At 41.6% G+C, this 14,469-nt stretch overlaps 2 protein-coding genes across 4 annotated transcripts in view; both read left to right on the top strand.

The window, feature by feature from the left end:
• Positions 1–7,098, top strand: part of MCM9 (minichromosome maintenance 9 homologous recombination repair factor) — a 189,028-nt gene extending 181,930 nt beyond the window's left edge. The window contains exons 8-9 of one of the 2 annotated variants that reach the window (XR_012378549.1): positions 5,611–5,877; positions 6,197–7,096. Coding sequence is in view for 1 of the 2 variants with exons in the window: in XM_073893847.1 (XP_073749948.1) it covers positions 5,611–5,633 (23 nt within the window). In the remaining variant the exon portion in view is untranslated. Of the gene's footprint in view, positions 1–5,610 lie in introns of both variants that reach the window. The other variant, XM_073893847.1, reaches the window with a different exon arrangement.
• CEP85L (centrosomal protein 85 like) overlaps positions 1–14,469 on the top strand; it is a 218,189-nt gene that overhangs the window by 4,682 nt on the left and 199,038 nt on the right. The window contains exon 1 of one of the 2 annotated variants that reach the window (XM_073893849.1): positions 8,745–8,765. The exons of the other annotated variant lie outside the window; for it this stretch is intronic. Within the exon in view, the coding sequence (XP_073749950.1) occupies positions 8,760–8,765 (6 nt within the window). The 5' untranslated portion in view covers positions 8,745–8,759. Of the gene's footprint in view, positions 1–8,744; positions 8,766–14,469 lie in introns of those variants that run through there. 2 annotated transcript variants of the gene reach the window in all.

Raw genomic sequence — 14,469 nt, 5'->3', positions numbered from 1 at the left:
TGAGGGTGAGACCTTGTCTGTTTTGCTCTAGGGACCACTAGAGTGGGCACTCAATAAATATTTCGGCAATTGAGCGAGTGAGTGAATGAATGATGCTTTATAACAAGTAGATGAGGAGCGATGTGGCGAGGGTTGCTGGGCCGCCTTGGGGAACCAGTGCTTGCTTGATGACGTGGAGTTGGCCTAGGACCCATGGTCGAGCCATGTTATTTCTCCAGGTGCACCCAGGGCACATGAGGATGAAGTCATTTGAAGTGGAGAATTTGTAGGCTAATGGGGAGCGGGGGAGATGAGACACTAGAGAGAGTGGTTAAAGTGATGGAACATGCCATCTCTGCTGGGTAGGGAAGGAGTGAAGCAAGGAGGAGATAATAGGGACGGATGGGGGAGGGCGGTGTGAGGTCCTGAAATAGTTCTGATGGTGTGTGTGAAGACCAGCTAACTGAGAGCTGGAAGGGGAGGAGATTGCGGTTGCAGAGGGAAATTCTCGCCTCAAGGTTTCGGAGGTGAAGTAGTCCCAGGTGGTGGGCTGAGGGTGTGGCGGAGGTAATACGGGGCTGAATGAACAGAGGGGCCATTAGCTTTGAGAGGTCAGAAACAATGAGGGGCCCCCCGGCTGCTGGCTCTCTCACCATGTAGGTGCTCCAGGTGGAGAGTACGTCTGTTTATGGGGGAATAGTGCCACAGTTTTCAATGACAGCAGGGACTGAGAGACTTGAAACCACATTGATGAGGTGGGATGGAAGGGGATAAAGGAATGAAATACATAGAGATGTGGAAAAAAGAAATTTTTAAGATCTAGGTGGTGTTGACTGAGATTTCAGGTTGGAGAAAAGACTTAGTGGAGCAGTAAATACCGAAGAGCAGTGAAAATTGATGTAATTTTTAGTTGTTTAAAGCAAGCAATACATAAAACAAAAATTCCAGGAAGTTCAAATACATGTTGCATTAGTTGATATTGCTCAAAGATAAAAACTGAAATCATATTAAATTTTTCTGAACCTCTCAGAAGATATAACGTCATCTCAAACGGGCTCACTCCTAGAAGGAAAAGTGTCGTAACTTGCCAATTCCAGTTCTGGCCAGGCATTCTTAGAATACCTTGGAGTGGATTTTAGTCTCCCCGGGATTTCGCTTTTGGAATATCAACAGGTCCTGAAAAATAAGGCTCTTGAAAATTTTCTCTAATGGAATGCTCAGTCTGCAAATCTAGTTAATGACAGGGACACATCAACTTCATTTCTGGTACTTTGCTGATTAACTTGAACTTTAATGCAAAGAAAACCACTGTTCCTTCTCCTCTTAGAAAATGAAACTACAAACAACTGCCTTGTCAGAGTATCTGTGTCCTATTATTAAATGTAAGGCAATTTATCAAATATACGTTGCAGGAAGGATCAGAGTCCTTCCCTCATGGAGAGCAGTACCTGAGGAGCAGGGACACAGCAAGAGAAAGGCTGTGATACCACCAACTACCCACAAAGTAGCCTCAGTGCCCTCCCAGGAGTTCAGTGTTGACTGTGGGCAAAGAGCTGAGAGCAACGGTGTGGGACATGGTTGTCAGGGAAGGCCTCCAGGCATGACATAAATGCCCGAGGAGAGAGAAAGAATTCACACCAAGGAGGGAAATTATTTAAGGCATTGCCAGGGTGAAAAGGAGATTTTTTTTTTCAAGGTCTTGGTATCTCTGATATTCTATCCTAGCGTTTGGACGTATGGAGTCACCATTGCCATTCAACTATTAAAATGTGGCAGAAGATTTAGAATCTCTTCAGAGCATGTTGTGAGAAGGGCCGACACAACTCGAGTTATGCCTTTGGTACCAGTATCATGTCGGATGGATGTCTGGAAAAGGAGTGAAATTCGGGAAACTGTGTAATGAGTTCTTGTATTGTTTTTATCCTTTATTTTGGGCAAACCACACTCAACAAGCCATTAGTAGCGTTCACAAAACTCAACAAAAGTCTGTATGAAGGACTTGCTAGTCCCTTGCTAGATCCCTAATGGAAATCTCTTAAAACCTGAATTTGATTCAGAGGTTGAGGCAAAGGCCTTCAATGAGGCTATGCTGTGCCCTGTAACTAAACTTGAAGCATTTTCTCCTTCTTTGTTCCTTTAGCAGAAATTAAGTCCCTTCTGCCCATCTATTAATTGTCCAAGCTGAAAGGGATGTTTTGTGATTTTTAGTGTTCTCTCACAGCCTGGGGAGAATGAACAGATAAAACAAGAAGTCACAATATAGTAAGAGGGGCAGGATGCAGGATGATGCGCATCTCCTTGGTATGACGAGAAGACAGAGAACCTTTCATTTTCTTCTGGAGACCATTTGAGCCATGGGCTTATAAAAACAGCAGAAGAAATGAGCCAAGAGTGGAAAAGGGTGTGGGTGGGTGATGTTGTTACTTAGCAATGGGAAGCCTCTGGCTGATGTTCTGAATTGAACAAAGGAGAGCAGCTAGGATAGCATGGAATAAATGAATGGGGAGAAGCCAAGGGAGGAAAGCAGATGTGGTGGTGCAGGCTAAGAGAAGAATGAAAAGTAAAGGAAAAGCATGAGAATGGATGTAGTGGCTACCTAAAAACCAGAAGACAGAGACCCTGCATGGTGCAGTTGGTTAAGCCTCTGACTCTTCCATTTGGCTCAGGTCATGATCTCATGGTCATGGGATTGAGGCCCTGTCAGGCTCTGCACTCAGTGCAGGGTTGGCTTCAGATCCACTCTCCCTCTCCCCCCACTCACTCTCTCTCTCAAATAAATAAAATCTTCATAAATAAAGAAAGAAAGAGAAATAAAAGCTATGCTGGAAGGGGCACCTGGCTCAGTCAGAGGAGCATGGGACTCTTGGTCTCAGGGTTGTGGATTTGAGCCCCATGGTGGGTGTAGAGATTACTTAAAAATAAACAAATGAAAAAAACCCAGAAGACAGTGAATAAAAATCATTTGGGAAAAAAAGTAGCTGAAAGAAAGACAGGAATAGCTGGAAGGATTAAGAAAGCACGGGCAGTAGAAGCAGGTAGACCACTCGCCGGTGGGACAAAATACACCCGGGGAGTGAACTCATGGTGCCAAGTGCACCTCTTTCCTGAGGCTGAGCCCAAGCAGGGTGGCCATGGGGCAAGCTGCCTGGAACAAAGTCCATACTGTGGCGTACGACGAGGTGACTCAGAAGATGAGCTGGGAGGTCAGGGAGCACCAGGGGTGTGTGGCAACATGCTAGACTAGGCGTGGACCCTTAGAAAAACCCTATCATAACTTTCAGGTTTTTAGACCACTCTACCAGTCCTGGCCCAAAAGGGCAACCCCAGGAGAATTGGAGAAACCTGAGCGGGCAAGAAAACTCCTAATTCCATCTTTGCTTCCTCCCAAAGCTTATTACAGTGTTGGCGCACAGAGCAGGCCAATAAATATTTACTAGGGGTAGATAGGCCTCGATGTGGTCCCAAGGCCTTTGTCACACAGTTCCGGGACAGGTATGGATGTTTGTAGTACAGGGCCTGTAAACTTGTCTTCTACATTTTTTTCTTAAAAGGGCATCCGTGCTTCCGAGCCCATCCTCCACAGTTTTCTATCATCTACACATGTAAGCCTACCTATGAGGAGCATTTCCTCCCAATATACATATTTTTATTTGTAAACAAAACACATATTTGTCTAATGATACATGGCTCATTAGAATATGATATACATTTTAAGAAAGATGAAGTAAAGATCAAATGAAATATATTTTTTTAATTTTACTTAATTGTTTAAGAATTTTATTTTGCTTATTGATTCATTTCCCCATCCTTCCTATAGCCTGCTTACCTACCAAAGAGTTATTCCTCTTTAAAAAACACTTTTCTTGTCTCTAACATGTAATTTCTTGATTGCTAATTAAGCGTGGCTAAAGGACAATACACTTTTTGGTCTGCTTCTTTCCCAAATCTCTCTAAACTGACAGCAAAAGGATAGAACACCAAGAAGCAATGAAAATCATAAAAGACCTGGTGTATCAGTTATCTCTTACTGCATAAGAACTACCTCAAAACTTGGTGGCTTAATATAACACCATTTATTAGTACACGATTTATTAGTATACGATCCTTGGGCAGCGATTTGTTCAGGGTGCAGTTGGGACAACTCGTCTCTGCTCCACGTGGCACCGATTGGGCTTTCTTGCCATCGTAACCAGTGGGCTGGGGTTAATAACCAGGGTGCCTCAGCTCCCCACATAGCTTCTCCAGTGGGCCAGCTCAGGCTTCTGCATGTATTGTTGAGATTCCAAAGAAGGCGAGAGCTGAAGCTGAAGTCATAGGCGTCGTGTCTTCACTTCTGCAGCGTTCTGTTGGTTAAGGCAAGTTGCAAGGTGTAATGGACTGAGTTGTGTTCCTCTACAACTTTTTTTGAAGCCCTAACCCTCAAAGTGACTGTATTTGGAGACAGGGCCTTTAAGAAAGTAATTAAGGGTAACTAAGGTGAAAGGGTGGGGCCCTCAGCCAATAGGACTAGTGCCCTTATAAGAAGAGGAAGCAACAGCAGGGATAGGCAGGCAGAGAAAAGGCCACAGTGAGAAGGTGGCCTTCTACAAGCCATGGAGAGTGGTCTCACCTGGTACCAATCCTGCCAAAACTTTGATCTTGGACTTCCAGCCTCCGGAACTGTGATAAAATAAATCTGTTGTTTAAGCCATTCAGGCTATGGTGTTTTATAATAGCAGCCTTAGCAGACTAATGCACAAGTCCGGCCCAGATCCATCTCTTGTTGAAAGGAACTAGAAACAATTTTGAGACCATTTTTAATCCAACACACTCAGAAAATGTCAGCTTGTTTTAGAAAGTGTAAATATATCAAGAGGAATACTTAGAGCAATGCACGTACTCTACCACCTCTTATTTCCTTTAAACAACTTTGTAACTGAAATTGCATTAACATTTTTTTTAGGTAAATAAGAGGCAATGATTTAGTAGGGCTGTATATAATTGGGTATAACTAGAAAATGACATCAGAGGCATAGAATTTCCACCAGAAAGTGAAAGTCCCATTATGCCAAAGCAAAGCTATCTATGGAGAGTAAATACAAAGAAAAAAAATGCCTTTATTTCCAAGATTGAGCATTAGCTTTAAATACTGTATTACTTGTATTCTTCTCTGACTACTGAGTGAAAGAAAATATTTCTCCTTCTCCATAGTTGTCCACACCCGTAGATGTTACACCATATGGACTTTTCTCTAATGGAAACCTCAATTTTATTCAGTTGTTCAACCTCTCCTTGTCTACAAAGGTCAACTAATTAGATTGAGCCATCATGTTAATTCCTTTCTCCTTCCTATGACTGGTTCAGGAACCCAGTATTGAATGCTATCCTGTACATGCCATTTCCATGGTGACCATTATTGATGCAGAGAATGCAAATCACTCTGGATGGGGGGGGGTCTCTCTTCTACTGAACATAAACAAGGGAATATTGTGGTCTGGTGGCCACCTTAATAACCATGAAGGGTGCTCGCCTAAGGACAAAGCTAATACAAAAGCCTCCTGAACCTCACCTTCCCTCTGATATTCTTGTGTTTTGTAATAAACATTCTGAACCTTTAGGTCAGTTTCACAGAGGATTTTTTTTTTCTTGTAGCCAAAAGAATTCTTCCACTCTGATGATGCTGTTCCTGTTTAGCCTGAAGAGTCCTCAGTGATCTCACATGAGAGAGTCTATGGAATGCTTTTGTAAGGAAAGTCAGTTCTTCTGGATTCCACTTGCCCCTCAAAACCACCAGACCTATAAGCAGAGTCAGATCTCTATATGCCTCATGAGATCCATTACAAAGCAAATCCAGGAACAGAAAGCACACCCACCAAAGGAATGGAAAGGCTGCTAATTTAGGTTGGCAGAATATGGAGAGTAAGTGTGGAAATGGATTCTGAGAGTACTAGACCAAGGAAGGAAGAACACAGTTACAGATCAGATAGAATTTATCAATAGGGATGCAGTTACTGGAGATTCTGGATTTAATGCGCTAGCTCACACAGTTGAGAGTTGTCTAAATTATTTGCTAAATTATCTCTTGAGCTATGCTCAGCTATGGTCCATTCTAAATGAACCTGCAATGCTAGAACTTTCTTGTTATAGGGGAAGAAATCCAAAAGTTAATGGAGATATAAATACTGGGGTAGATTGTCACATGTGAACGGCTCACCTATTCCCTGTCTCCTTTTTCTAGGAAGAGGAAGAAATGGCCAGAAAATATTTCCTATACCAGGGGCTTGAGAATTGTATAGGTAGACACAAGACCCAGCTTCTTAAAAAACATTTCAGTGGCTCTTCTTCATATGCTGGGGTAAGAAGAAAATACTCTGTGTTTGAAAAGTACTCCTGATTTCAAATAGGGATGCTAAGATGGAAGAGGGCAAGCAGTGGCACTTAACTGCCAAAGTTAAGGTGGGCATGCTGACCATAATAATAACAGTAGAGCGGGCATTATGTTCCAAATGATACAACTCTCAAAAATCTCTGCAAGTTTTCCACATGTAAGAGAGTTACAGTGATCAAAATAGATGGCAGCTTAGCGCTCTAATTCATTTATATAATGGAAAATACTCCAGGGTTAGTGGTAGCAGTTCTGGTGTTGTGTTCTTGAACTCAGCAGTTCTGGTGGTAGCCTTCTGACATCTGTCTCTCCAGTCTTTCCAGTGATTTTGTAAGCACCTAATCCCCTGTGTTAAAGCTCTTCTACTTAAAGTACCCAGGGTGGTGCACTGAACACCAACTGATGGGCTTTCCAGTGGAGCCCTGAACTCTTGCCATGATTATTTCTTCAGTTTCTGGGTATATTACAGGGATAGATGACCCCAGCAAATGGCAGCATTCCAACACTGACTCCTGATCTGTTGAGTAGAAGCTACCAAAGTTATTATGGTAGGAATGGCTTAGTGAAAGCTCAGGAGCTCAACTTGCCAACCGAAAGAGTAAGTCAGGAAGTATTCTGTTATACCTCAATAAAAAAAATTACTGCATTTTTTTTAAACTGCATCCCTGAGAAAATTGCTGAGAGGAGGCCACTATGTTTCCTATTATAGCCCCCTCTTGGCTAGTGCAAAAGATGGAAGAATTTTGGGGTGCCCGACTGGCTCAGTTGGTAGAGCATGCAACTCTTGATCTCGAGGTTGGGAGTTCAAGCCCCGTGTTGGAAATAGAGAGTGCTTACAAAAAAGAAGAGGGAAGAGTTTTGAGAATCACAGGGATTACTATAGGCTAAGTGAAGTAGTAACTACAAATATATATGATCTTCCATGTGTAGTTGCTTAGCTGCAGCAAATCAACATACACTGTGGCACACTGACTGCAGCTTTTATCTGGACAAGCCTTCTTCTCTCATCCAATGGACAGAGAATGACAGAAGAAGTTTGATTTTATCTAGAAGGGCAGAAATATATTTTCAACTCAAGATTATCTTAATTTTCTATTCTCTGTGCCATAAGTGAGTCTTTAAAAACTAGGTTGTCAGGGCCCTGGTTGGTTCAGTCAGTTAAGTGTCCAACTCTTGATTTCCGCTCAGATCATGATCTCGGAGTTTTCAGATCCACCCTGTGTCAGGCTCCATGCTCAGCGTGGAGTCTGCTTGTCCCTCTCTCTCTGCTCCTCTCCCTTGCTCTTGCTCTCTTAAATAAATAAGTAAGTAAAATCTTAAAAAAAAAAAAAAAAGAACTAGGCTCTCTAACCATTCCCAGGGCTAAATTGGTGATAACGGGCTGATGAGCTCCAGAGAGCAGAAAGTGGCTGTGTTTTAGACTAAAACTAGGCATGCCAGAAGGTGGGAAATAAATCATATATTAATACACTGAAGTTTCTTGGGATCTATTTTGTGTGGCATGTGAGTTTATCCTCTCCAATGTCAAGGACAATTTGTTTCTTACATCTAGAAAAAAAAAAAACTGTGATTGATAGTACTCTTTAGATTTCAGAAGCAACATCTATCACATTTTGTGTGCCCTTCAGCTCTTTCCTGAGATGCCCGAAAGGCTGACTGCTTTGAGTAGGGTCCAAAAGAAAACTCTGCATGTGGTCCAGGATGCAGCTTTTCCATATGGCCTTGTAGGACCCAGTGACATTAGTGGTGCTCAAAAATCAATTCAAGTCTGTGGTGTGGAAAGACTTAATACAAGATTCACAGCAGAAACATCCTGGTTTTAGGACAAAGTTATACCTCCTTCAGTGAATAACCATTCTTCTTTGGAGGAATAGTCCTTGGCTTGCTATTGGGTTCTCATAGAAACCAGGTAATTATGAAATATAAGCTACCTGTCATGAACTGAGTATTATCTGATCTACTCGGCTATAAAATCAAATGTATTCAAGTGGAACAGTAGATAAGTGAGTGCATCTGAGCAGGTCCTGAAAGCTCAGGTTTTACATGCTGATGTATTCAGGCTATGCTTACTCATGCCACACTACCCCCTCTCCACCAACCAACACTTAAAACATCATGAACAGTTCTCTATTATGAGTTAACTGAAGAAAAAGAAAAAGAAAGCATAGTTTATAGATGGCTTTGCATAATGAGCTGGCGACATTTCAGATGGATTGCTGAGTCCTACTCAGTCCCACTGAAGTTAAGGTGGAAAATTCTCCCAGTAGGTAGAACTTTGAGTGATATAACATCTTTCTCCTTTCCTGGAAAGAGGCAGGAATTAATAGGCAGTAAGAGATGGTTTAGTCAGACTGACATGGACACAAAAAGAATAAGAAGACCAGAGGACTGGTGACAAGGAGGCTTGGGAAGAAGCATGTGGGTAAGTCTCATAAAATGGGCCCATGTGTGAAGACATCTGGGTTCCATATACATATCCATCACATTGACTGACAACCCAATAGTCATTCTTTCTTGTGAACAAAACTTCAGTTTTATTCAGGTACCCATGCTCCTCCATGTGACTTTGTACTCCAAGGCTGGTCATATCTCCACCCCAGCAGGTGAATCAGTTAATCTAGCCAATCACAGTTATCTATTCTCCTTATGAGTGGCTGGCTTAAAAGGGGTCATGTGACCCAATTTTGGCCAAGGAGACATTGAAGGAAGTCTGCTGTGGGGTTAGTTCTGTGTGATTTTCTTTATCTATTAAAATAAAAGGTAATTCCTTCATCTGCCTCACTTTGACTTGGGAGTTAGCCTTACAGATAAGGAAAGAGAGGGCTGTACTTGTGCTTGTGTTGGTTGTAGCAACCACATCTGGTTTCCAAGGATGGCATTGCCAGGCACATCTATGGGAGTATACAATGTGTGGTGCCAACAGTGTCAACCGTGCAGGCTGTGATACCTGATGCTAGGTAGCAGCAATAGCCATGTCTTCACAGAACTAGTTTTGTGTTAGATTTTCATTGTATCCCTGTCTGCATGGCTTCTGAGCTGGATTGCTCTCCTGGACAGTTTTTGGGCTAACCAATATCCTTTCAGTAAATCCTTTTTCTGCCAAAACCAGGCAGAGTTCATCTCTATTGTTTGCAGTAAAAATGTTTGCAACCTGGCCAATATAGATCTTCTGGATCAAATGATCTATGAGATGTTGGTCCAAAAGAAAAGTATTTTTGCAGCACTAACATTTTTTTCAGAGTTGAGTGTTTCCTTGTAAGTTTTACTTTTTGATGTTATTAAAAGTCAGGAATGACAAATGTTCATCCACCTACCAGTAGTATTGTCTGGATCAATCTCCAGCTGGTACAAATAATTAAGGAAGAAAACATTTCTCTTTGAAAGCATGGAAATTAAAAAAAATGTATTAATAATGGACTAAGTAAAAATTAAATATGAAATTTGGAAATGGCAAAGAAAAGCAATCCCTTACATACAGGTTGTAATGCTAACCTGTACTTGTTACTGCTCCAGAGGAGCAAATAGGCAGAACTTTAACTCTCACAGAGACTTTTAAAATTTATCATCAGATTATCCTTGTTCATGAACTGAATGTAGCAATTTCAGCTATTTTTTTTCCCAGTTAGCCTGTTTAGAGTTCTCTGTTTCACATCATCTCAACAGTTGAGGCCACACGATTCCCACCTTCACAATCTTTGTATGCCTATTTCTTCAGGCCAATGCTAATCAGAGGCAAGAAGAATTTAAATAGTTCCAGTCTCACATTTTGGCTTACTGTATGCTGGGCATGCTTCTTGGCACTAAGGATGCCTCAGCATCCAAAAGAGACAAATTTCAAGCTTAGTAGAACTTCCTTTTTCAGGATTTCTTTCCCTGCCTGCCAGCAAAAATCCCTGAGGCTCTCTTCTGTCAATCCATCTATGCTTTGTTTCCTTTCCTCTGTACTGGCCCAGCTCACTGCCATCTGTGCCCCAAGAATGGAAGAATAGTGGGACGTCTTCATAGATCTGTTAGATTAAAAGAAGTTGGGTGTTGTTGCTTTTTCCATTTGGGAGATTAATATTTCTATTCACTTCTGATGTACAATCTTATGCTTTTGTGTAATCGGTGTAATACATTTATGCCTTCCTTAACGAAATAAGATCCAGATGTTTCAAATTAGTCAGTGAGGGTGAGTCTTCATGGTAGGGGAGGTTGTCCTTTATAGTTCCAACTCTTAGCTCTGAATATTGTCCTTGGGGATTATTTTAATGACTATATTGCCTGCTGGCTTTGGGGGCAAAGACCTGATGCCCTGCTTTCAAAGCTTTGTCCCATATATGGGCACATGACTTTTCCTTGTACACCATTTAGCTCAGCTGAGACAGACTTAATGTCCAAATTAAGCTTTACATAGGTTAGAATATAACAAAATGGCAATTGCTGCTAAGAGTAGGACCATAAAAGTAAGTAATCTAACCTACATTGCATAACTTAGTCATCTTCAGCTTTTCACCCATTACAGGGCTCTTTCCTATCTCTTTCATGTTCTGTTTCTGCAAGTACATATCCCCAGATAGCTGGCCTTGTCACTATTAAGACCCTGAAAGGGATGGGAGCTTCCATCTACCTTAGGCCCATCCTCTCAGCTCTGGAATTCTACCTGAGGGCCTCCTTCTTCCCAGATACTTGATCCTGGTAATAACCATAGGCTTCATGGAGCAAGAAAAGGCATTTACAGTGGCATAGCCTAACCCCATCAGTCCTGTCCTGAGCACACATACAAGCATTAGTCAGGACTCTTCCAAGTGTAGGTGACAAAAACTTATCTTAAACTGGCTTAAAAAAATACATAATTCTTTGGCTCAGATAATTGAAAAGACAGATCTTGCTTGCTTCAGACATGGCTGAACATGAAAGTTCAAATGACCGTCATGTCCTTTGTCATTTGACAGAGCTTTTTGCTCTCTTTCTGTTTCTTTTTCTCTATCTCAGTCTTATGCTTGTTTAAACTCTACCCCACTCTTTCCTTCCATTCTTTTTTGTTTTCCTTTCTATTAAGTCCATCTTCAAGGAAAATTCCCCACATTTTAGCAAAAATGTCCATTAGCAGCTTTAGATTTACATCAAACTACAGCAATCCCAGTGAAAAGAAAATGATGCAACCTCTTTGGGCGTGGGTCCAGCAAAATTTCAAGAGATGACTCTGACTGGCCCAGCATGGCTCTCTGGACCAATCCTGTAACTGACGGATGGCAGACTCTGATTGGTTAGCCTGGATGATGTACCTTTTCCTACGGAAGGAGTGCTCTGTGGTTGGCAGTTTTACCAGGAGCAGAGAGGTAATTCCCAAGAGGAAAAGCTTCAAGGCATTCAAAAAGTGACAGATCTGGATACAATATGGTATTCCCAATATTCATTCTAGAGCTACAAGTATACAAGAGCAGGAGATTATTAGAGTTGTAGTTAGACATGACAAATTTGCTATGATCTACAGATCAGACACAGAGTAATTAAGAATTATTAATTATAAGACTGGTTCAGTCATATGCAATCTGAAATGCTGTATCACCAAAGATGTGGAAAATGGTCTCCAAAATATGAGACACCTAAATCCCATATTAGATCAAATGCCATATAAGGCATACTCAGAATTTAAACATGAAATATTTTTTGAGCTTTAAATTTGGATAATTAATTAAAAGGTTAAAAAAAATCTATGTAAGTCATAGACCTAATTTGGCTTCTCTTGAAAGTAGATCACATGTTAAGGATGTAATTCCAGCAACCAGGGAGACTGAAACAAGAGAAGAGGAAGTCAATATAAGGGTGTGTTATTTAAGTCTCCTCTGAAGGCACAGGGGCTCAGTTTGGCTAGAACTTCTGGGAAGTGTGAATTTTTTTCAGAATTTTCTATCTGAGGCAAGTGAGAATGAAGTATGGCTCCCACATTAGTTAATGGCTGATATTTGCCCTGGGGAGTACTAACACTGCTAGCTTCAGGGCTGTGTTTATACATCTGCCCAGTTGCTCCAGGACATGGGAGAGGCCCAAGACAGAAAGCGGAATATTCTATACCTGCTTGAGTTGGGACCTTGTCAACAGAAGGTGAACCTGAACACTCAGCAGCTGAAAACAGAGATGGGCCAAGGGAATGGGAATGGGGCTCCAAAGTATCTGCTACATAAAACAAACATATGTGAAGACCAAATATGGCACATACGTGGTTTGCCAGTATTTGACCTTCAGTCCACTGGTTTAGAAATTCACAAACTAAGTTCATAGCATGATCTAACCTTCTTCTCAGAAATTATAGAGAGAAAGTATAAAAGAGGGTCAAATTTTGCTTTTTTTTTAAAGATTTTATTTATTTATTTGATAAAGAGATAGCAAGAGCAGGAACACAAGCAGAGGGGAGTGCGAGAGGGAGAAGCAGGCTTCCCGCAGAATAGGGAACCCAATGTGGGGCTCTATCCCAGGACCCTGGGATCACGACCTGAGCTGAAGGCAAAGGCTTAATGACTGAGCCACCCAGGCGCCCCTCAAATTTTGCTTCTTATTTATGCATTAATTCAACAAATTTAATGAACATTTCCCACATGCTATGTGCTGGAGATACATCACAGAACAAGATAAACAAATGACCTGCCTCACTGAGCTTGTGTTGCAGGATTTCTTTTCCTTTACTGCCCACCATTCTTGGTCCCACCACTTCAGTGAATGAAGACGTAGACCAAACCAAGAGTGGTGGGCAGCAAAGCAAGGTTTACTGAGCAGTGGTGCAGAGCTCCTGAAGAGGGAGGGGACCTGAGAGGGTTGCCACCAGAGTTTGTAAGTCTAGGGGTTTTTATGGGCTTGTTGGCAGGCTGTTTTAATCTGATTAACCCTCCCTGTGCTTGTCACCAATCAGGTTTTTGTCCACTCACTCATCTACCTATCAGAGCTGTTCACACGGGAAAGGGTGGAGGACTCCTTCCAGGGTGGCGTAAAATCCTTTTAAAGGTAGTTTCCTCTTGGGGTGGGGGTGGGATTTCCCCTGCCTGCCTTTCTTCTGACTAGCCTTCATTACTTGCATTCTGGTTGGGAGATAGTCAACAAACAATGAGTAAGGTAATTTTAGTTTATTGGGTTATAGATGCTGGTGGAAAATGAAAAACAGAAACTAATAGTGAGAGAAACATGGTTGCTATTTCAGCTAGGGTTATCATAGAAGGCTTTTCTATATGAGTGACATTTGAGGAGAAACCTGAATGAGAAGGGGCAAACCAAACGAAGATCAGGGAAGAATATTCTAGGCAAGGGGAATAGTTTATGTAAGAACTTGGAAAGCAGCAAAAGCTCTTATGTTTTAGGAGCAACAATATCAACACTGGTGAAGTCAAGAGTGAGAGAAGTAATAAGAGATGAAGTGAAACATGTCAGCAGAGGTCAGCTGAGGCAGCACCATCCTGGCTTTGGCAAGGAAGTAGGGCTTCATTCATAGTGGGATGGAAGCCACCAGAAGGGAGGGACGAGATCTGATTTTCTGTTTTTAAAAATCCGCTCTGGTTGTTGTATAGAGAGTGTTCATAGGCAGTTGTGTTACTTGGAGTCATGGAACACAAAGATCTGACTGAATATTTGTGTTTTCCATGAACAAGTGAAACTCTCGGTCATATTTTGCTTAACACACATACAGGTTTCCACATACAGGCTTGCACACAACTGTTGTTAGCAGCATTACTCATAATAGCCAGAAAGTAGAAACAACTCAAATGCCCATTAACTGATGAGTGGAAAAACAAAAGGTGTTTATCTTCAAGCGTATATCCATAGAATGGAAAACCATTTAACAATAAAAAGAAATATTGATACATGCTACAACAACACAAACGTCGAAAATATCAGGCTAAGTGAAATAATTCAGACCTAGAAAACCCACATGTTACATGATTCTATTTATATGAAATGTCCAGAAAAGGCAGATCTAAATATAGAGAAAGCAGATTACTGATTGCCTGAGGCTGGGAGTGGGAACAGAGAGAAACTGTAAAGGAGCAGGAGGGACCTTAGTGGAGTGTGAGAAAGTTCTAAAACCATTTGGTAGCAATGGTTGTACAACATGGTAAGTCTACTGAAAATCACTGAATTGCATACTTAAAACAGGT

The sequence above is a fragment of the Callorhinus ursinus genome, unplaced genomic scaffold (assembly GCF_003265705.2).
Source record: "Callorhinus ursinus isolate GAN/ISIS: 27379988/994484 unplaced genomic scaffold, GSC_fseal_2.0 scaffold6, whole genome shotgun sequence".
NCBI classification, from domain to species: Eukaryota; Metazoa; Chordata; class Mammalia; order Carnivora; family Otariidae; genus Callorhinus; species Callorhinus ursinus.
The sequence above is the reverse complement of the archived record's forward strand: the minus strand, read 5'-3'. Positions and strand labels throughout refer to the sequence as shown.